This window comes from Phyllostomus hastatus, unplaced genomic scaffold (genome assembly GCF_019186645.2).
Source record: "Phyllostomus hastatus isolate PE091 unplaced genomic scaffold, TTU_PhHast_1.1 phas_scaffold_46, whole genome shotgun sequence".
NCBI lineage: Eukaryota > Metazoa > Chordata > Mammalia > Chiroptera > Phyllostomidae > Phyllostomus > Phyllostomus hastatus.
This window is the reverse complement of record NW_025334032.1, coordinates 45727434-45747399: the sequence shown is the minus strand read 5'-3', so window position 1 is coordinate 45747399 and position 19966 is coordinate 45727434. Positions and strand designations below refer to the sequence as shown.

The following is a 19966-nucleotide window of genomic DNA, read 5'->3' as shown; positions in this document are numbered from 1 at the left end:
AACCACAGACTTGAACATAATTACTTTACCTGGAAAACTACCGAATACGGTGAGTATGCTGAAATCCCAGGCTGAAGACGAGAAAGAAAAGAATTAGGTGAGGCCGCTGGTCGGGTGCAGACAGACACGCACCCAGCTGTCCTGGGGACCAGGACGAGCTTATGAACAAATGGAGTTGGTTTCCACGGTGACAGGGAGCGGCGGCCGAAGTCCCTCACACTTTGAACAGGCCCTTTGCACCAGGCGCGGGGCCAGACTTCCAAACGCAGTCGTGGGGGTCAGGGCCCTTGGAACGGCAGGGGCGTGTTGGAACTGGCCGTTGCTGGCCTGTCAGGAATCCCCCGCGAGCTGCGTCCCGGGCTCAGCGGGTGCCCGCGCTGCTGGCCGCGGGAGCCGGGGGTGGTCCGTCTGGAGCGCTGGGTCCTGCGGTGGGCGGTGGGAGAGCCGGCCGACCTCTCCTCTGTTGCAGATGAGCGAGGCCGAGGTCAACGGGCAGTTCGAGTCGGTGTGCGAGTCCGTCTTCGGGGAGGTCGAGTCTCAGGCCATGGACGCCCTGGACCTGCCCGGCTGCTTCCGCACGCGGAGCCACAGCTACCTCCGGGCCATCCAGGCCGGCTACTCCCAGGACGACGAGTGCCTCCCTGCGCTGACGCCCTGCCCCGCCACCTCCACCGTCAGGCCCGCGGCAGGTGAGAGCGCCCCCGGCCGGCTGCTGGTGGAACCGCGCAGGTGCCTGCGCCCCGACCCTCTCCCGGAGGGAGCCGCGGGCCTTCCCCGCAGGTGAACCGCGCACCCCAGGTGTTTGGTGACTTTCCCCAATCGCACTTGTCACGCTGTCTCGTCGTGTCGTCACGCCGGCAGTGGCATTTAGAAACATTCTTTCACAGGCGACCTTTCTTTCTCTTACAGCGAAACCCATAATGGCCTGGTTTTTGGAACAGTCATCTGACTTGTCAGGTTCTGTGCGGGGAAAGATGCAGGTAGTGGTGTTGGGAAGGGGATTGCCTTCTAACCGTCGGAGTGGGATAGGCCGCGGCGAGGCAGCCGACAGGCAGAGACGCCGCGGCGCCGCCCAGGCAGCATGCGGCTGCGTCCGCGCGCTCGGGACACGGACCCATAAAGGTGATTCACTGCTGCTGCCGGCAGCCGGTGGTGGGCATAAATCCTCGGCGCGTCTTGGGCGGCGGATCCAGTGTCACCGTTTCCTTCGGCGTTTGTGGAAGCCGCATCCACCCCCTGGAGATTTACCGCCTCCACTGAATGGCGCTGCCCGGCACCTCTCTGCCCTGTTCTGCTCTCCCGTGTGCGGCTCGCGGACGTACCCGGCCGGGGACGCGCGTACAGCAGAGCGCCGGGCAGGCGGTAACACGTGGCCCAGCCGCTAGGAGCCGGCCGCACTGGGGAGGGCGCCGCGGGGCCGGGTCAGAGGAACTGAGGGCCATCCTGAGCAGCCCAGGGCAGGGTGCGGCCTGCGGTTCCGGGCATCAGGACCCCCAGTGGGGGGCAGGACGCAGCACGGTCCCGCAGGGTGTGGCCCCGCGGCAGGACCCGGCGTGTTGTGCGCCCACCGAAGGGTTAGCAAGGACCGGGGCGGGGGCGGGGGGGGGGGGCGCCTGTAATCACCAGCCGCAGGACCGGCGCCGCTGGGAAAGCCCACTCTGGCCGGCGCTTCAAGAGTAAGTGCCCGGGGGGCAGCGCAGAGCAGGAGCAGCCGGACAGCCCCGCGCCTCCGTCCAGGGCCTGGCCTGTTCCCGTCTCTGGGGCGCCCCGCGGAAGGGGGAGCTGAGCCTGCTCCGCAGGCAGGACTAACGGCTGGCTTCCAGAGAGGCCCGGGTCCCGGGTGCCTGTTCTCTGTTCTCGGCTCCAGCGGCGGAGGCTGCGAGATCCCTGCGTGGAGCTGCAGGGCCGTGGTCGCAGGGAGCCCTGCTCTGCAGCACCGCGGGGGGAGGGGAGGGGATGGGAGGGGCGGAGGGCCGGCCCTCCCGCCCGGTGACGTCTGCAGGGCTGCGGACACTGTCCCGGCGCCATCGAGGGCGCTGGCCTCTGCTGGCCTCTGAGCTGCCCCCTTCCTCCTGCCTCCCCCCTTGGCGGAGGCCTGGACCCCTCCTCTGCCCTTCGTGGGAAGGAGAGGTGCAGAGTGAGCGGATCAGAAACCCGGGGGAGTGGCGCTTTTCGACCGCTGGGTTACAAACACCCGTCACGGGGTCGTTACCGACATGCCCGCCGACGTGGTTGCGTGTCTGCGAGGAGCAAGGGACGGTTCAGCGCTGCGTGGCCCCCAGACCTGCGCCGGGGCGACAGTAACCCCGCGGGACGCGGCCGGGCCGTTTTGGAGCTGCCGTCCCGGTGGAGTCGGACTGAAACAGACCTCGTGGAGGCGCCGCGAGCATCGGTGCGGGTCGGAGACTGACTCCCTGACCCACGAACGCCCGCTCTGCCCCGGGTCCTTCCGTGGTCCCTAAACGTGTGCGCCCAGCACATCGCAGAAGACGCCTCTCTCCGAGGTTCCAGCGGGCCTCGGGCTCGTCCTGGGGTCCAGATTCCCTCCGGACGGTCGGGGGGCGGCCCCGGAGTGGGGGGAGAGGAGGAATGGGAGCCGCGGGGGCGCGGGGGGGGGCGGGGGGAGCCGCGCAGCAGCCCTGCCGCGTCCCCGTGGAGCGAGTGTTCGCAGCACCCCCTCCTCCTCCTGCTCCGTGGGGTCTGGGCCGCAGGTGTGTGAGAAGCACCGAAGAAGGGACAGCGCCCCCTCTGGAAGAGCAGGCACACAGCAGGACGGGGAAGACCGCTGCACCTGCACAGTGCCGCCGCCGCCGCCTGTCAGTCAGTGGGGCCGAGCTTCCGATTGGACGCAGAGCCTCCCGCCGCCGGGGTGGGCGGGAGCTCAGTCCTGCTGCGTCCAAAGGCTCCGGAGGTCGGAGGTCGGGTACTCAGAGGTCAGTCCGTGCGCGCACCCGGGGAGAGGAAGGCCGACCTGACGGGTCGAGCTCCTTTGCGGTTCTAAAACCATCTCCTGGAAATAATTCCAAAAAAGTTGTCCAAAAAAAAAAAAAAACATCCCCAGTGATTGTTTTGAAAAATGGGATTTCTTTCCTTGTGTCTGCACGCTTGAGACCCAAGTCAGTGTTGCTAGGTCGCCGCGCCTTGCCCAAAATGCAAATTCGTGATTTTAATATTCATCCAGCAGTCGTCAGATATAAAAACACACGCGTGGGCGGGGTGTTAAGAAATGTGCTTCAAGCGCGTATTTGGAACGCCCACGGGCCGACGCTGCCGCCCAGCCCCTGAAGCCCGCGGGGACTCGGCAGCCCCGGCCTCTTCTCCCCGAGTCCACGGGGACTCCGCTGCGAGCCTGCGGGGACTCGGCCGGGCCTGGGGCCTGGGGTCACGGCGCAGCTGCCTGGCCGGCACCCCGCTGCCCCTTCCATCACGAAAAACGCTGCGTATTGATCAGTGTCCTGTCTTTAAATGAAGAAGCTTTGAAAACATCTCACTCTCATTTCACACGTGGGCTCCTTCTCGTCCGGGGAATGATTTATCCATCGGAGTCACTTGTCTGAATGCGAGCGCCACCCGGTTCTTCGAGGGAGGGGGCGTCATTTACACCTCGGAGGAAACCACTGGAAAATTAGATTGTAATGATTTTTCTCTGGGTCAGCAACTTTCTGAGCAGAAGTCATTAAAACCGAGGAAAACCCCCCCGCAGGGCCCAAGGGGGGCACCACAGAAGCTGTGGCTTGTCTCCACCTTGTCATTTCCTGTCCCAGCGACTTGCCTGTCGAGGGCGCGTCATCATTCCCGGTTTCCAGGGTAACCCGAATCCGGGTGTTGACTCCAACCTGCCCCCCTGCCCCGCCCTCTTTGCTCAGGACCCTGGCGACACCCTGGGGACCCCCACGTGGCTCCCAGCGACTTTCCCACATAAAGGTCCTGACCTTCGCTCACGTCTGCAAGTGGCCTTCTGCCGCGGAAGGCGGCAGAGTCACAGGCACCAGGGATTCGGGCGCGGAGATGGGGCGGGGCACCGCGGAGTCTGCTGTAGCCGCAGTTCAGTGAGTGCCCCGCGGGTGCAGGGACGGAAGGACAGAGGACGCCGTCCAGCGCTGACGCAGCCTCAGACAGACAGAGGCCTGGGGGCCCATCGCTGGCCTAGCACGCTCGGGGCCAGCCCTTGTAACAAAGTCAAGTTCGTGCCGAGGACAGGAGACCCGATTCAGGCGTCTCCTGAGAAGCCCCCAACACCTGTGGGGCCCGGCCAGAGCCCCGAGGCCAGGGGCGGGGTTTCCGTCCAGCATCACGCTCCCTGCCAGGGTCCCCGGCCTGGTCTGCGCTGTGATTCGAGGAGCCAGAAAATGAAAACCTCATGCCTCCATCTGCCCACAATGTCTGGGGGATGTCCTGGCCGTTCACGCTGTCCCTGCGCTTGCCAGGCCCGCCCGGGACTCCTCAGAAGACACTGAGGACCCCTGAGAAGCCCCCTGTCCTCAGAGGAGCGGGGCCGTGGCGTCCAAAGGCCTCCAGCCCCGAGTCTGAGGTTCCGAGGACAGTTTCCCAGACGACCTCTGACCTGGCGGTTCTCCGGCGCACATGGGCTTGCATTTTAGACCGAGTCAGACATGCAGCCTCCGTGTGGAGAACGTGAAACGTAGCCTGTGTCACTTTGGTTGCCTGTTATTTCCTTCAACTACAATCGAGGAATCAGCCACTGCTGTGTCCGCTCCCCCAGACCCTGGGTGTCGGCCATCGGGACCCCTGAGAGGAACCGCACAGGAAGCTGCCCGAGCGAGAGGGGGGACGCTGGCGGCGGGGGCCCTGAGAGCCGATGGGGGCAGTGTGGGGCCTGGGGCAGCAGACGCTGGACCGCGCTGTGAAGAAGGGAGAGGAGTCGCCAGCTTCCGGGAGCGGTTTCCAAGGCTGAAACGTGGGGCGAAGGACACGCCCTCGGGGGCTCTAGGACCGAGGGAGCTGCGTCCGTGGGAGGACTCCCCCCCCCCCCCCGTGCAGCTGGAGCGGCTCCGGCAGGGACAGGTACACTCAGAGAGCTTCCCCGAGTGGGCAGCCTGCCTTCTCCTCCAAAAGCACCTGTTCCCTTGGCCGGACGTGCCCGCCCACACACCCCAGCCCCAGGGTTTCCAGTGTCTCTGCGGTTGGGCAGCTGACCTGGTCCAGGTGGACACCTCGTGTGGGCCAAAAAGTGGGCGGGAAAGTGTCCGATTCCTGACACACAGCCCGGGGCTCCCAGCCCTCGCAGCCAGTCCTGCAGCGGCTTCTCACCCGGAACGGGAGTGCGGGGGGTGGGGACGGGGACCTCCTCGGGGACCCGAGCAGGAGAGTCTGCGGCGTCGCCATTGAACACGGCGGCTGGGATCAGCTACCCCAGGAAACAGCTGTCTGACTTAGAACACACAGACCGTCCGATCGGCCACTTATCTCCTGCAACCGGAGCAGCCGACGGTCACGGAAGGACATGAAGGCAGGCGGGCTCCAAGGGCGGGTGAGTGCGCCAATGCTTCCAAAGAGACGAGGTGCCGTGGACACCACCTCCCGCACCCACCATCTGCCTGCCCGGCCTCCTCCTGGTCCTCAGAGAGACGGCTGCAGCGTGGCCGCAGGGCCCCAGCCCTCGGCAGGCGGGACGTCCATCCCTCCCGAAAGTGGCCCCTGGCCACTCCCACCGCTGCCCAGGAGCCTGGGCCGCACGCTCGGCTCAGCCCTCACCCACCGCTCGCTGGACAGACCTGGGCCGGGAGGTGCCGCCTCCGACCGCGCCCTGTGCGGGGACGTCCGGGCGCAGGGCTCGACAAAAGCGAGTCTGAGAGGTCAGGAAGAAGAGGAAGGCCCCCCTGGGCGAGGTGCCCCGGCCCCTCTAGGCAGATGAGGTATCCTCTGCACACCGGCCGCATCAGAAGCGTTCCCGGAGGGGCTGCCCCCGGGAGGCCGCAGCCCCATAGCCGCCAGCCCTGTTTGCCTGATCGTGCCGCCTCCTTCCTCCCGAGAACTGGCTCTCTCCCCGGCCCTCCACGCATCAGCAGGCGGGATCCTGACGCGCTTGGGGGGGGAGGGGTTAAAGTGGTTTCCCTGACTGGGCCAACAGCCTGTCACCCTCGACCCGAGGCTCCGGCAGAGGAGCGGGCTGCGCGGTGGTCTCGGAGCGCTTGAGCGGAGCCGCACTTGGGGTCTGCCTGGAGCCCGGTGTGTCTGTCCTCTTCCAGCCTGGGGGGCACTTGGTGCTGATGGGGCCCTGCCGCCTCCTCCTGTCCCATCCTTGCCCCCCCCGTACCCCCAGAGCGGGAGCTCCAGAACCTGCCGCGAGCGGGGCCTGGCAGGTAGTGCACGTTCAGTAAGGACTTGCTGAGTTTTTAGTGAAAACAATCAACCCACGAATGAATGAATGAGTGCAAACAGGTCTCCCTCCAAGCGCCCGGCAGCGTGCAGATGGCTGTCCTTCTGGGATGGTTTCTCGGCGTGGAGAGGAGAGGACAGAGCGTTTCCCGTTGCGTCAGCAGTGGCCGACCCCCACTCCGTGAGCTGCGGGGGACAGAGAGCCCCCAGGGGCGCGGGAACTCCGGAACCGGCCCCCCGGGGTGGCTTCTACGGTTTCTGGGAGTTGGCAGCAGGCACTCTCCAGCCCGCGGGCGCAGGGTATTTTTAACACCGAGTGGGTGTCGGCTGGCACCCCGGTGCGTGAGCCGTTTCTGAAGAGGACAGTAATTGCTGCTTTGGACTCAAGCCGTCTCCCCCGGGTCTCAGCCCAAGGCCGTGCTGCGGGGTGAGTCACGGAGATTTGCCAGCCTCCCTTTGATTCGGGACGAGGTGGCCTGGAGGTGCTGAGGGCTGCTGGCGGCGTTCCCCACGGGGATCTGGAGCGGACGCCGATCGATGACAAGGACACAGCAGGGGATTCCGGTGGCCTCGTGTTTGCAGACCCTCCCTTCCTCGAGCTGGGTCCGAGTGTCGTGGGGAAGCAGAGACCAGACCCCTTCTGCAGAGGGTTGCCGGGCTCCTGAGGCCCCGTGCCTCCTCAGGGTGCAGCCACAGTGGTCTCCCCGCGTCCAGGTGAGGCTGTCCCTGCCCACCTCCCTGCCCGCGTGGCCGCACCAGGCGAGGTGCTGCCCAGGGCCGAAGGGGTGTGTGGGTCCCGCAGGCTCTGGGTGTCCGGGCTCAGCCAATGTCAGCCCCAAGCGTGCCAGGCTGGGGCTCACGCACCAGAGTGGAGGCAGGTCTGTGTGCCCGGCCCTTGTTTCGGGGAACCGAGGACTGCATCTTCCTTCCTGTTACAGTCACCTGAGAGCATGACCGTGCCGTCCATGTCACAGGTTGGGGGCCATCCAACCTGTATGGGGGACACAGACAAGATGTCGGCGGGCTCACTGGGCATCTGCGAGAGGGAATGAGTCAGAAGTTACGTGGGGTTCGCGCCCTTTGCCAATAGCCTTTGCTGGGTTATTTTACTAACCTTTCCACGAGAGGTCATTTTCCTCTTCCTCGGACAGAGAGACGGTAGCACCTCTCCGAGTATTAACTCCGCGGACAGCCACCCACCTGCTGTCTGCCATGCGCAGGTGTGCAACTGGATGATTCCATCACCTGACAGTGCACCACTGGAGAGTGACCGCCCCTCCCCGAACTGTGGCCGAGAAACTGTGATTCCCACTCGACTGCAACAGACTTCGTGCACCGTCGGGCGGCTCCAAGGAAACCGCACACACACATCGCTGTGTGTTCAGGTGACAAGTGCCATCGCCCGTGCGGTTGCCAGCTTCTCCAAGGACAGAGTAGTCACGGTGGCCCAGTTGCCACCCCGGCGTGTCACTGTCACTCGTCCACATTCCCACTGGAGAAAAGTCTTCTTGTCAAAGATGTCTTTGGTCTAAGTTTAAACCTCCCCACGTGCTGAGACTGGGGACGAAACCCTGTCCTGGGAGCAGCAGGCTTGGGGGGAGCCACACCGCCTGGCGTCCCGTCCCCGTCCCCGAGCGGCTGTCACCTCATTATTGTGGCCCTCAGGGGGCGTCACCCCTACTTACCGCCCGGGCCTCGGAACGCCCCCACCCAGGGACCCTCAGGACTCTTCACACCGCGGAGAGTTGCTTCGCTCTCAGTTTCCTGCAGAGCGTCTGGGCCCCGAGTGTGTGACGCGGTTTCCTCAACGTGTGGAACCAAGGCAGGCGCCGTCCCGAGCAGCGAAGCAGCTGCCGTCGCGTCCCGTCGCCTCGCTCTGTCTACAAGATGTTAAGTGCCGGCCGCGCTGCGTTCCCTGCTAATTAACACACTTGGAATCGATGTCTTCGCTGCTCGTCCGTCAACGCGGCCCCAGGGCTTGGGTGGCCCACGTCATTTCTTGTGACTTCAGGGAAATCGCCGTGCGCTCACCCAGGGGATACGATTTCTGTGTCCTGTTTCATTCACGCTTGTGTTCTGAGCCTGACATTAATTAAGGTGTCGAAATAGCTTTCATCGTTCACGCTGCACCTCTTGCCTTCAAAGTTGGGGTTCCCCCTTGCCCAGGCTCTCGGGTGGACGTTCTCGCGCTTGATTGCTGTAATTCCTTTTGTGCAGTTATCTTTGAAGTCCTAATTACAAGAGTGCAATGGATTTAAGTGTCGCTGTTACATTCAAATAGAACTTGATGCCTGCCGCTCGAGATATATTTTGTCTTGATTACATATTTGTGCTTTATATGGTGGAAGGCTAATTTTTAAATTTCCTTTCTGGCTGCAAATGACTTCCGAGGACTGAATTCAGAAATGCTGTCCAGCCTCACAGGTGTCGGCGGGTAACCAGGCCTGTGTTTAAAGTATCATTCACAGTTGAGATCACTTCGAGTCCCCTACAAGTGTGGGTGGGGCAGCGGTTTATGCGCCTCAGTCACATTAGCTGGTCACAATGAGGAAAGTGTGTTTCTCCAAAATCTGTCTCAGGAGATTTGCTGACCCAGCCCCCTGCAGACCGAGGCAAGTCTGCTGGCCAGCTCAGTGGCTTTCCCATCATGACAGGGTCAGAAGGGCGGGGGGGGGGGACAGATACAGGGGTCGCACAAGGTCTGGAATGCTGACGAGCTGCCCGTCCCTACGGTCACGTCAGCTGCAGCAACTTCAAGCAGAGAAACTGGGTTTTAATTGCAGTTTAGCTACGTGGCTATTGGGGAAGTCTGGGTCGTTGAAATGTGGCTGGTGGCTGTGCTGTTGGGCGGTGCAGTCTCGCTTGGGGCCTTGTGCTGGTGAAGGGGACAGATCGGTGAGTTTGGGCAGTGTCCCCACACACACACACACAGCTGCAGCTGCAGCCTCTTCCCACTTGCCTGCCCGTCAGCACCTTTGATTAGGGGCTCTGAGCTGTTCCCTCCAGAAGGGCCCCAGTGATTTCAACTTGATCCCAGATACACAGAGAATGTCCCAGGTGCACGGGGAAGGCCCCAGATCCACAGGGAAGGTGCCAGACACACAGGAAGTCCTGGGTGCATGGGAGGCCCACCTCGCCCAGGCCCCGCTGCTCTCACAGGGAAGAACTAACTCAGCTGCTCGAACATGCTTGCAGCACCTTGATGTCCAGTTCCACACAGTTTGTGCAGAAACCTCCCTGACATGTGCTGTGCATGCGGCCCCGTCCGTGTTAGACAGTGGAAGGGACCAGGCCACCGCAAAAGTCTGAGCTGGTGCGGGTTTGCCTGAGGGAGGGGGCACTTTCTGAGTGGCTCCCGCCCATCGGCGGCTCCCTCCGGTTGTCTGGTCAGAGACGAAAGCCCCCCCCCCCCCAGCTCACTCAGCAACTGTGTTTGCAAACACAGGTGGGTTTTCTCCTCCCTCCCGGGAAGTGGGGTGCTGCCGGGGAGCCACAGGGGTCTTCATCGTGTCACAGAGAAGAAACCAGTGGTAGGTGGTATTCACACCTGGACTCAGAGATAAAAATAATAAAAATAAAAATAGAGTAGTCAGGACCTTAGCTGCCTGAAGATAACTAAGTAATCATTTAATGTGATGTTTAGCAATCTCTCTATTGATTCGTCTGCTTGTGGAGGATGTACACACGCCAGTAGAATCCCATCACTAAATTAAATTTAGATTTTCTGTTTGCATCTCATGTGTGCCCGTCACCCGTGTAGAAAATGGTGTGCCACAGCCTGTAACTGATAAGCTTAGTGCGGATGAGTTTATTTCCAAGCTGTGTGCTCACAGACACAGAAGAAAGGCAATTGTTTTTGCCCAGACTGTTCAACTGGATGATGGAACGTTTTTCGTGAATGGGTAAAATGATTCTTAAAAATTGTGTATCTTAATCCATGGCAGCAAATTAACGTGATCAAAGATAATTTTAAATCCCTTTTGCACTACTTTCCTGGCTTCTAACCCTCCCCGGGTGAGCCGTGCAGGGGGCTCGGGGGGCGCCGGCCACCACGCGGCGCTTCGGCTTCTAAAGGGCCTTGCCTCCCTGTGGCGTCCCCCCAGATGTTCCAGGTGCTGCGATTGCTGCTTGCTCAGGGGGGACACCGGAGACTTAATTTTCAAATTAGGAAACCGGAGACGTTCACTTCGCCAGGAAAATGAGACCCACGTGTCTCGGTGCCACGGCAGGCCCGCTGAGAGCACATGCGGGACCGTGTCCCACGCACGTCAGGCCCTGAGTGAGCGTCACGGGAGCAGGCAAACCGTGCAACACGCCCGCCTTGCACCCCCCGAGACGAGCCCCTGCTCGGGTCACACGCCACGGGCAAGGGCAGGCCTGGCGCCGGGCGCCCGGAAGTGCTGTGCGTCTCTAGACCCGTTCCTGTAACTTGTTTGAAGTGCATCGCGCTCTGGCGTGGGGTGTCGGCCATCTGTTTGTGTTAAACCCCGTGTTCGCTCGTGCCTGGGCCCTTACAGGCGGAACCACAGGGACAAGCGATGGGAATTCTCAGGGACCTGAAAAGGTCCCTCCAGGGCGCCTATTCCAGCCCCAAGAGGTTGGCGACCTGGGTGCTGTGGTGGGAGACGGTCCCCAGGGCTCGCTGCTAAACACCCTAAACGTCTTTGAGAAGACGAGGGCTGGGAGAGGCGCCCCCTCCACCGCCCACGCGCAGGGAAACACGGTGCTCATCACGGTGACGGGACAGGCCACGGCTTCTGGGGCGGTGGGGAGTCGACCGTGTAAAAATAACACCGTGGCGGGCGCTGGGAGGGCGCTGGTCCACGTGAGCGGTCTCCAAGAAGACCCTGTAGGAAAAAGGATACTCCTCGCATTCGTTCAAGAATCACTGCCCTTCACGCCGAGCACCGGAGGAGACTTCACGGGTCTGCTCCAGGCTGCGCCCCGTCTCCGCCGCCCCAACTCCGCGGCCGCTTCCTCGCCCCCTTCTGTCCAGGAGGCCGGACGGCCTGCTGAGCGGGATGGCGGGGACACGCCACCCTCTTGGGCCGAGAGGGACGAGAGCCACCCCTGCGTCTCCGACCCTCCGCAATAACGCCCGAATGCAGGCCGCACCCAGCCGTTTCCCCGTCGAGGGCGAATCGCCGACTCGCATCCGGGGAGAAAGTGTTTTCAGGCAGCAGGCCGCTCTCCGGGTCCCCTGCGCCCGTGCCCGGCCTGCTCCCGGTTCCTACCCGTCGGGGCCCCTGCGTCCGTCTTCCCGGGCCCTTCTCCTGCCTTCAGCTCAGGGCGTCCTGTCCGGACGGGACGGCCTCACTCTGTTTGTTCGCCGAAGCTCGTCTGAATTTCCACTAGAGACGTGCACTCTCGCGGGTTAGAGAACGACCGCAGGCCCCGGGGCAGGTCAAGTTCCCGCGGGCAGAAGGCGGCGTGACGGCTGCGCCCGCGCGGTGGCGAGACGGAGACCGGAGACCGACTCAGGCGGGCTGGTGCGCACGCGCGTCCGCTCTGCGCGGGGACCGGGGCCCCCCCAGGAGCACGTGCGCGCGCTGCTCTCCCTCCCCGGGAGCAGGGAACCTCCAGCCGCTCCGGGGAGTGACACGGAGTTCTGGGGGCGGTGCCTCCTCGCGGTAGCAGCAGGAAACAGCCCGAGCCCGGCAAGCGGTTCCAGTGAATCCCGGGAGCTGCTAAGGGATTGTGATGCGATCTCATCTCCCAAAGTATCTGTTCTGGCGGATCCACTGCACAGGTGGCCAGGAGAGACGTGCGCGGGGCGGGGCTAGGGGCGTGCCTGCTGGGGGCGGTGCTAGGAGCCAGGCTGCCGGGGGGCGGTGCTAGGGGTGTGGCTTGTGGGGGCGGGGCTAGGAGCGTGGCTGCCAGGGGCGGGGCTAGGAGCGGGGCTGATTGGGGCGGGGCCGGGGGCGGGGCTGCTGGGGGCGGGGCTAGGAGCGGGGCTGCCGGGGGCGGGGCTAGGGGGAGCGTGTGTACCTATGGGCATGAAAGCCCAGACACGTGGGCGGGATAGGTTGGGGACCCCGTGCCCCTCCTCGGTGGACTCTACATTCATACCCATTGGGGAGCAAGGAGGCTCTGATGTCGCACGTGTTCTCCATCGTAAAAACACATACTCATTAAGCATTTTTGGGCGACACCAAGGAGTTGAAAACAGCCGGTCACGTTGTCCCACTGCAGTGACCGTGGTGGGCGGGTTTGGGCGCCTCTAAGGTTCTTCAGCAACGGATTCTGCACTGGTTCAGAATAGTTTAGTATGTCCTGCTTGTCCTGATGTCATAAAACGAGCGTCTCCCCGTGAGGCTGTGACGTGCGTGAAAATGACGACGTGGTCACCTTGTGCTGACTCAGAAGCCACCTTAACGCCGTGGCCGCTGCTGGGTTTCTGGGCGTATGCACAACGTTTCGCTGCCGAGAAACAGCCGCGAGGACACAGCACCGCCCCGTCTTGCGTCCTGTTCTCAGGCCGGACGCTGGGCCGCAGGCGCTGTCCACCGACCTCCACGCGGGGGGAGGCGGGGGAGCGTGTTTGTACTGATGCGGCACTTGCGTGTCTCTTGCAGCTGTCTCGTACACGAACTACAAGAAAACACCGCCGCCCGTGCCCCCTCGGACCACCTCCAAGCCCCTGATCTCGGTGACCGCGCAGAGCAGCACGGAGTCCACGCAGGACGCCTACCAGGACGGCCGCGCCCAGAGGGTGTCCCCGTGGCCCCAGGACGGCCGGGGCCTCTACAACTCCACGGACAGTCTGGACAGCAACAAGGCCATGAACCTGGCCCTGGAGACGGCTGCCGCCCAGCGCCTCGCCGACGGCCTGGGGCGGGCCAGCGACAAGGCGGAGGACTTCCTCCGGAGCCGGCGCGCTTCCATCGGGATCCAGGTAGCTTCCCTCTGCCGCGGGAGCGCGCATAGCGTCCACGCAGACACCGCGCCTGGTTCAAGGCGGAGCTGGAGGAGGGCGTGTCCCCACCCCTGTCCCCGCCCCCTGGGCGTCCTGCCAGTGCAGGGTGACTCCGCCCTGTCCCTCACCTGCCCTGCTGCCTGGAGACCCCCTCCCCTGGCTCCCCTCCCCCACCCAGGGCATTGTCTAGGGACCACAGACTGCTTAGAGCGCAAGGAATTAGGTTATTCTGATGCACAAGGAGGAATTTTTTGTTGAAGTGATTTTTCAAAGCCTCTCAGTTTTTTCGGCCCCACAGCTGCATGGGGGGAGGGGGGCTCTGGGGACACACAGGCAGAGAGGACACGGCGCCTCCGGTTTCCACCCAGGCCAGTGCGACAGCCATCCACACGCAGGCCACCCAGGATGCCTCTTGCAGACCCAGGACGCCTAACGCCTGCCAGGGACACCAGACCTGGCAGCTCCCCCTGTGCGTCCTTTGGGGTGCATAGGACGCTCGCCCTGACAAAACCGCCTGCTCTCTCTCGGGGACTGTCCCCTACCACACCTGAGCCGTGGGGAGCAGCGATGGCATCGAGCCCTTTGCAGACAGACAGGGTCCCCTTCACTCCCCAATCAGCCTGTGTGCAGCAGAGATTTTTACAGCTGGGGCCTTGCTGCCGCTGGGGAGGAGGAGGGCGCGGAGCTGTGGCCCCAGGGACCCAGGGACACGCTGGCACCGGGGACGGGGAGCGAGCTGCCCGGTGCCGCGAGCCGGGCCCCACACTGTGGTTCGTTGTTTTGTTTAGGACTCTGAGTTCCCAGAGCGCCCGCCCTACCCAAGGTCAGATGTAAGTACCAACGCTCACGGCCCCGCTCCCGTGGCTTTTATCTCTCCACCCCTTGTCTGGACCCCACACAGCCGCTCCTGCCCCCTCTCTGTCCGGACGCTAGATGCCAGGCACTGTGCTGGGAGCCTCGTTCGTGCAGGGAGCCCTGCCCCCCCATGTGTCCTCGGCCCGTTCACGAGGACAGACAGGCTCACCCAGCCCAGTCACGTGCTGCAGCCACGGCGAGGCCAGCGGGAGCGCCAGGGGCCTGCCCACTCTGAGTCACGTCTCCAGAGAAGACTCATGAGGTCCCCAAATTCACCAGGTGGCGTCCCATCCCTGGGCGCTCCTGCACCCTGGCTCTTCCCACCAGCCACCCTGCCCGCTGTCTCCCACTGTCCACCACCCACCAAGAAGGGTAGTGTCAGCTTCCGAACACGGAGTTCCTGTTTTATCTGGAAGTCTCGGGCACACGTCTCAGAAACCCATGACCTCAGGTCACCCGGCTGCCGCCCCGCCCCCATGTCACCTGGAGCCCCTGACGCCTCTCCTTGCCCGGAGCCCCCCGCCCCTGCTTCCCCGCTCACACACAGTTCACACGTCCACTCTCCCCAGAGGCCGGTCTGGACGCTGTGCCCCCAGACGCGTGTCCCTGGGCAACCAGCCCCAGCACAGTGCCTGGCACGCAGCAGGTGCTCTGTCAATGTTGGGCGTGTGAGTGGACGCCGAGTGGATGCCGAGTGGACGCTGAGGGGTTGGTGAAGGCAGGGAGGAGTGTGCCGACGGGCGTGCACGTGTGTGGTGGACGGGACTGTCCTTTGCAGCAGCAGGAAGAGCGCGCGGTCCCGTGTGAGCGTGTAAGGCAGCGGTGGGCAGACTCCAGCGCACTGCACAGGCGAGTGTGAACGCTGTCACGTTGGGACGAGGAGAGGGCCCAGGCCAAAGAGCAGGGGGCGTGGGAGCCACTCAGAGAGCAGAGGGCGGAGCCGGAGGGAAAGGCAGCGCAGCCGCCGAAAAAGGCTGCCGTGGGGCGGAGAAGGTGGCAGGGGCGGGGGGGCGTCAGCACCATCAGCCCCAAGTCCGCGTCCCGATGACAGCAGTGAGCAGACGGCAGGCGGTGACACGCCGCTGTGCCCACCCCCGCCACGCCCACTCCTCCCGTAACCCCACGTGCCGGGCGTCATCACGGGGAAACTGAGGTCAGGGGTAAGTGGCTCGCCTCCACGCTCGCGGCGTCCAGGCCAGGATGGCAGCCGGGCAGGTGGAACCCCGCGGCCCGAGGACGGGAAGTGGAGGCAGGGCGGTGCGGGGTCCTGCGTGCCCGTCCCCGGGACGTCGCTCAGCCTTGCGGCTGGTGGAGAGGTTCTGCCGGCATTCGACGTGCTTGGCCAGGCAGGCAAGCTCCCCGCCCCTCCCCAGACGCAGCCCCCAGGGCACGGCCGCGCCGGGCTGGGGCAGTCAGCACCCCTCCCACCGTGGGCTGCGGCTCACACCGCTGTTCGCAGGCCCTTCAGCGTGCGGGGCCTGACGCCCGGGGTGTCCGTGTACCGTGGGGCCCTCCTCCGGCTCCGGGTCCGAGGGTCTTGGCTGCTGGGCCCTTTCTAACGAGTGGCAGCCAGAGCCGGTCGTCCTCCCAACCCCCTGCCTGCCTGCCTGCCCTTCCTCACGCCCGTCGTGACGCTCACTGCTTTCTTTGTGTTGGACTTCGTTGTCGTGTGTGGTTTGTTTTTGCAGAGCTGCTACATGTGTGTGTGTGTGCGTGTGTGTGTGTGGGGGGGGAAGCCTTGGGTCTAATAATGTCCAGGAGTCCTTCAGGGCCGTGTGCCTCGGTCCCCGTCATCACAACGGGAGTGGCCCCACTCTGCGCTCCCGTAGGGTACAGGGGTGCGTGGTGGCGGCCTAGGAAAGCTGTGTCGTCGCTCTCTTCCAGAATGTCAGTTTACCCAAGAATCCGGCCGGAGCCAAGCCTGCCCCCAGTGTCACAGCCCCCCCCAGTGGGCGGAGCCGTGAGCCCCTCACGGCAGCTGGGCTGGGACACAGAGCAGGTCCCTGAGGAGGTGGGGACCTCTGTGTCCCACCTGCCTGGCTGCACACGCACTTGTGACGGCGGAGCGTGAGGTGCACTGGGCTCAGAGCACCCGTGCTGCGGCCAGCATGCTGGGCGAGGCAGTGTCCCTCACAGGGCCCCGGGGGCAGCACCTGCAGAGGCAGTGGGTTTGCCGGCCCTCCTCTCTTCCCTGCGTCCGGAACGCGGTGGGTCTCGTAAAAACAAAGATAGCATCGGGATAGCCCTGCAGTGGAAGCCTCTCCCGTGGGTCCGAATCCGTGGCCATCTCTGGAGACTAGGACCCTAACGGCTCCATCAGTGAGGCAGGTGCCCTGAGCCCCCAGAGTAAACATCAGTGCCCTCCCCACCGCCAGCACCTCTCCAACGGTCAGCGCTCTGGCCGACCCGCCCGTGTCCTGAGTCCGTCCGGCGTGATGGACGTCGGGCACCCACCCAAAGCACAGAGCGGTAGCCCAAGGCAGGGATGTGCTCGGGGAGCTGAGCATGCACGCAAGCGTGTCCCCGCCGCGGCAGCGTGGTGGCAGGAGGCCAGCAGTGGCCCGGTCACCCCTCCACGGCAGCCGTGGACTCAGTCGGGCCCTTCCCGTGAGCTGGAGCCGCACGCAGTGCAGCCGCAGCAACAGCTCCACTCACGCTGGCCTGGGCACCACCCCGGGCCCCTGGGACTTGACCGCAGTCCCCTGTGTAAAGTGATGTGAACAGCAACCGCCACACCCCGTGTGGGGAAGAAATAATGCTCTTTAAAGCCACGGTCCGCCTAAAACTGAAAAGAGGAACGGGCACTGACAGCGGGTGAGGGTTTCCCCCCGGGGCGTCCTTCCTGTGCCAGCCGCGGGCATGCTGCAGACCAGGTGTGACCTCCCTGCCGCTTTTGGAGCTACGCCAACAAACGTGGGGTGCACCCGGCCCTCCCCCACAGCTCTGGTCTCGGGCCAGAGAGGTCGGGGCGGAAGTCCAGGCCCCGCCCCCGCCATGCTGCACTCCCCGAGCCAGTCCTCCTCCCCTGTTCTGACCCCTCCGCTGGTCAGTGCGACCAGGAACCACACAGCAGGCTGTCATGTGGACTGCGTGTGTACCGTGCTGCTCACACAGCTCCTGGCGTGTGGCTGGCACGAAATGAACACCAGTCCTCAGGGTCCCCACTCACATGGGCCACGAGGGAGTGCGCCCTCCCGGAAGGCCGGGGCGTGGCCTCGGGCCGTGGTGGATTTCTGCCACGGCTCAAGGAAGACGGCGTCCCAGTGGGGAGATGCGCTGGCCAGTGCGGCTGCAGGGAGGGTTCTGTGCCGGCGCGCGGTCTCCGCCCTGGTCTGCGTCCCCCTGCCGGGCAGGGCCCTCCGGCGACGGGACGCGGCCACGTGCAGGACAGACGGACGCCTGCCTCTGCGCTCCCTGCCCCCGGGGCCGGCACGTCTCTGCGTCAGTTAAACAAACGCGCAGCTAATCGCAGCAAGTGAACACGCACACGCACAGACAATCCCGTGCCCAGGTCGCGAGTCTCGGCCCTAACACGGGATGTTCTGTGTCGAACCAGGTGGAAACCGCGACCGACTCCGACACGGAGAGCCGGGGCCTGCGGGAGTACCACTCCGTCGGCGTGCAGGTGGAAGACGAGAAGCGGTAACTCCCCCCCGCCTGCCCCTGCCCCACCCCCCCACGCGCCGTGCGCTGCTTCCCGCCAGGAGCGGGCAGGTGGCCGCAGCCCGGCCACCAGCTGCAGCGCGGGCTGACCCTCGGCGACCCATGCCGTCTGCGGCATCGGTGTGCAGGGCCCAGCACAAACAACGCCCCTCTCTTATTACAAAGCCCTCTACCAGGAACTCCTGAGTGTGTGGTTCTGTCACAACGGTCTCACACTCAAGCACGCTCTGTGACGTTTTAGGTGAGGTGTTCAGAGCAAAGTTGTACATTATTGGGCCCGTACTGTGGCCCTGCCAACCCCACTCAGGGGGGCCTTGCTTCTGCCGGACCCTGTGTGTGCACCCCCCAGTCCCGCATTCGGGGGCGAGTTAACACCCGCCGGGTCCCGTTCCGGCCAGAGGCAGGGGAGGGACACTTGGTGAAGCAATTCAGCCTTGGGGACAGACAGGCTGGCAGCCCGGGTCTCGTCCCTCAGCCGAGGGGGAGCAGGCTGAGGGGCAGCATACACCTGCTTTCTCCCCGAGCGAGGGCAGAGGAAAAGGGAACCACAGCGGCGGGCTGAGGGAGGCAGGCGACCCGGCCGTGCTGCGCTGGCTCCCGCGAGAGCACACCCTCCAGCCGCAGGACCCAGGGGCGCCGTGCCCCTGGTGTTACTTTCATGACAAGCACAGGGGCGTTGCTCGGTTTCACGTTTAGAATAGTGCATCTGGTACGTTTTAGGAAGACCCGTTTTAGTCCCCCTTGCCCCTGGACGCCGCTGGACCTCCCGCCCCGTCTCGCCAGCCAGGCCCTGGGCCGCGTGGCCGGCGGGGCAGGGTTTCCGGGTCCAGCCTGGGAAGGCTTGGGCCACAGGGAGTCCAGACTGTGAGCTGATGGTGCAGGTCCCCAGCAGAGCTCTTGGAGCCGAGGTCCTCTGCCCCCCGGGGGCCCACCAGCCTGAGCTTCCTGCCCCGCCGGCCGGGTGTGCCCAGGCCCTTTGCCCCCCATGCAAGTTTCCCTTCCCCGGGGGGTTGACGGCCGGCAGCCGCGGCGCCGCTGGAAGTGCAGACGCACAGACCCTCCCCCTCGGCGTCTGCGCTCCGTGCTGCCCCCCCCCCGGCTGACGGGCTCTGCACCGGTGCCGCCCCGGTGAAGTCCGAGTCCCGAGTCCACACTCCTGGTTGTGCAGAGCGGGCTGGGCGGGAAGACGCTTAGTGGTTCGGGTGGGAGACGCGAAGACCCTCGCGCCCTGAAACGGGGTGTGAAGTGGCCGAGGCTCAGCAGGCTGCAGTGCAGCCTCGTGCCCAGAGGGCGGGGGTGCCGCCGGGGAAACGCGCGTCCCTGGGCCTGGGCGCGGCACTGAGGCTGGGGCAGACGTGCGAGGTTACGCATTCGCAAAGCCCACCACCGCTCCCCCGCAGAGGGAACACCAGACGCTAGTGGCCGGGAAGCGCACTGACCTTGCCCTCGAGTGGGCGGACTCTGGGTGCCGGCACGCCGCCGGTGGGGCGCGGGCTGGGGGTGCCCCGTCTCACAAGGCCTCCCTGTCTCCTCCCCTCTTGCACAGGCGCGGGCGGTTCAAGCGCTCCAACAGCGTGACGGCGGGCGTGCAGGCGGACCTGGAGCTGGAGGGCTTCCCGGGGCACGTCCCCACGGAGGACAAGGGCCTGCAGTTCGGCTCGTCCTTCCAGCGGCACTCGGAGCCCAGCACCCCGACGCAGTACGGCGCAGTGCGCACGGTGCGCACGCAGGGCCTCTTCAGCTACCGGGAGGACTACCGGGCGCCGGCCGACACGACGACCCTGCCGGCGCCCGAGCCCTGGCTGGAGCCGGCCGTGGACGCGGGGGACGGCGGGCGGGTGTCGCCCTGCCGCAGGGACGGCTCCTGGTTCCTGAAGCTGCTGCACACGGAGACGCAGAGGATGGAGGGCTGGTGCAAGGAGATGGAGCGGGAGGCGGAGGACAACGACCTCGCGGAGGAAAGTAAGAGCGGGGCGGGGCGGGGCGCGCGCAGCCGCGGAGGTCTCCGCGGCGTACAGCCCGCACCGGTGCGCGCGGGGTTCCGGGCGCCAGTGCGCGCGGGGCAGGTACTGCCCGCTCCGTCTCGGCCGCGCTGCAGAAGTAGACGCGCGGAGGGCGGCGGCCGCGCACGCGCTGGGCCCGTGCGTGGTCCCGTCGGGTGCACGGGGGGGCGGGGGGGGGGCGGCTGGTCAG

At 64.9% G+C, this 19966-nt stretch overlaps 1 protein-coding gene across 4 annotated transcripts in view; it reads left to right on the top strand.

The window, feature by feature from the left end:
* Positions 1-19966, top strand: part of DLGAP2 (DLG associated protein 2) — a 175937-nt gene that overhangs the window by 142552 nt on the left and 13419 nt on the right. For all 4 annotated transcript variants that reach the window (XM_045821433.1, XM_045821431.1, XM_045821432.1 and 1 more), the window contains 5 exons: positions 470-689; positions 12915-13234; positions 14044-14085; positions 17667-17752; positions 19320-19735. In XM_045821433.1, coding sequence (XP_045677389.1) covers positions 470-689; positions 12915-13234; positions 14044-14085; positions 17667-17752; positions 19320-19735 — 1084 coding nt within the window. The remainder of the gene's footprint in view (positions 1-469; positions 690-12914; positions 13235-14043; positions 14086-17666; positions 17753-19319; positions 19736-19966) is intronic.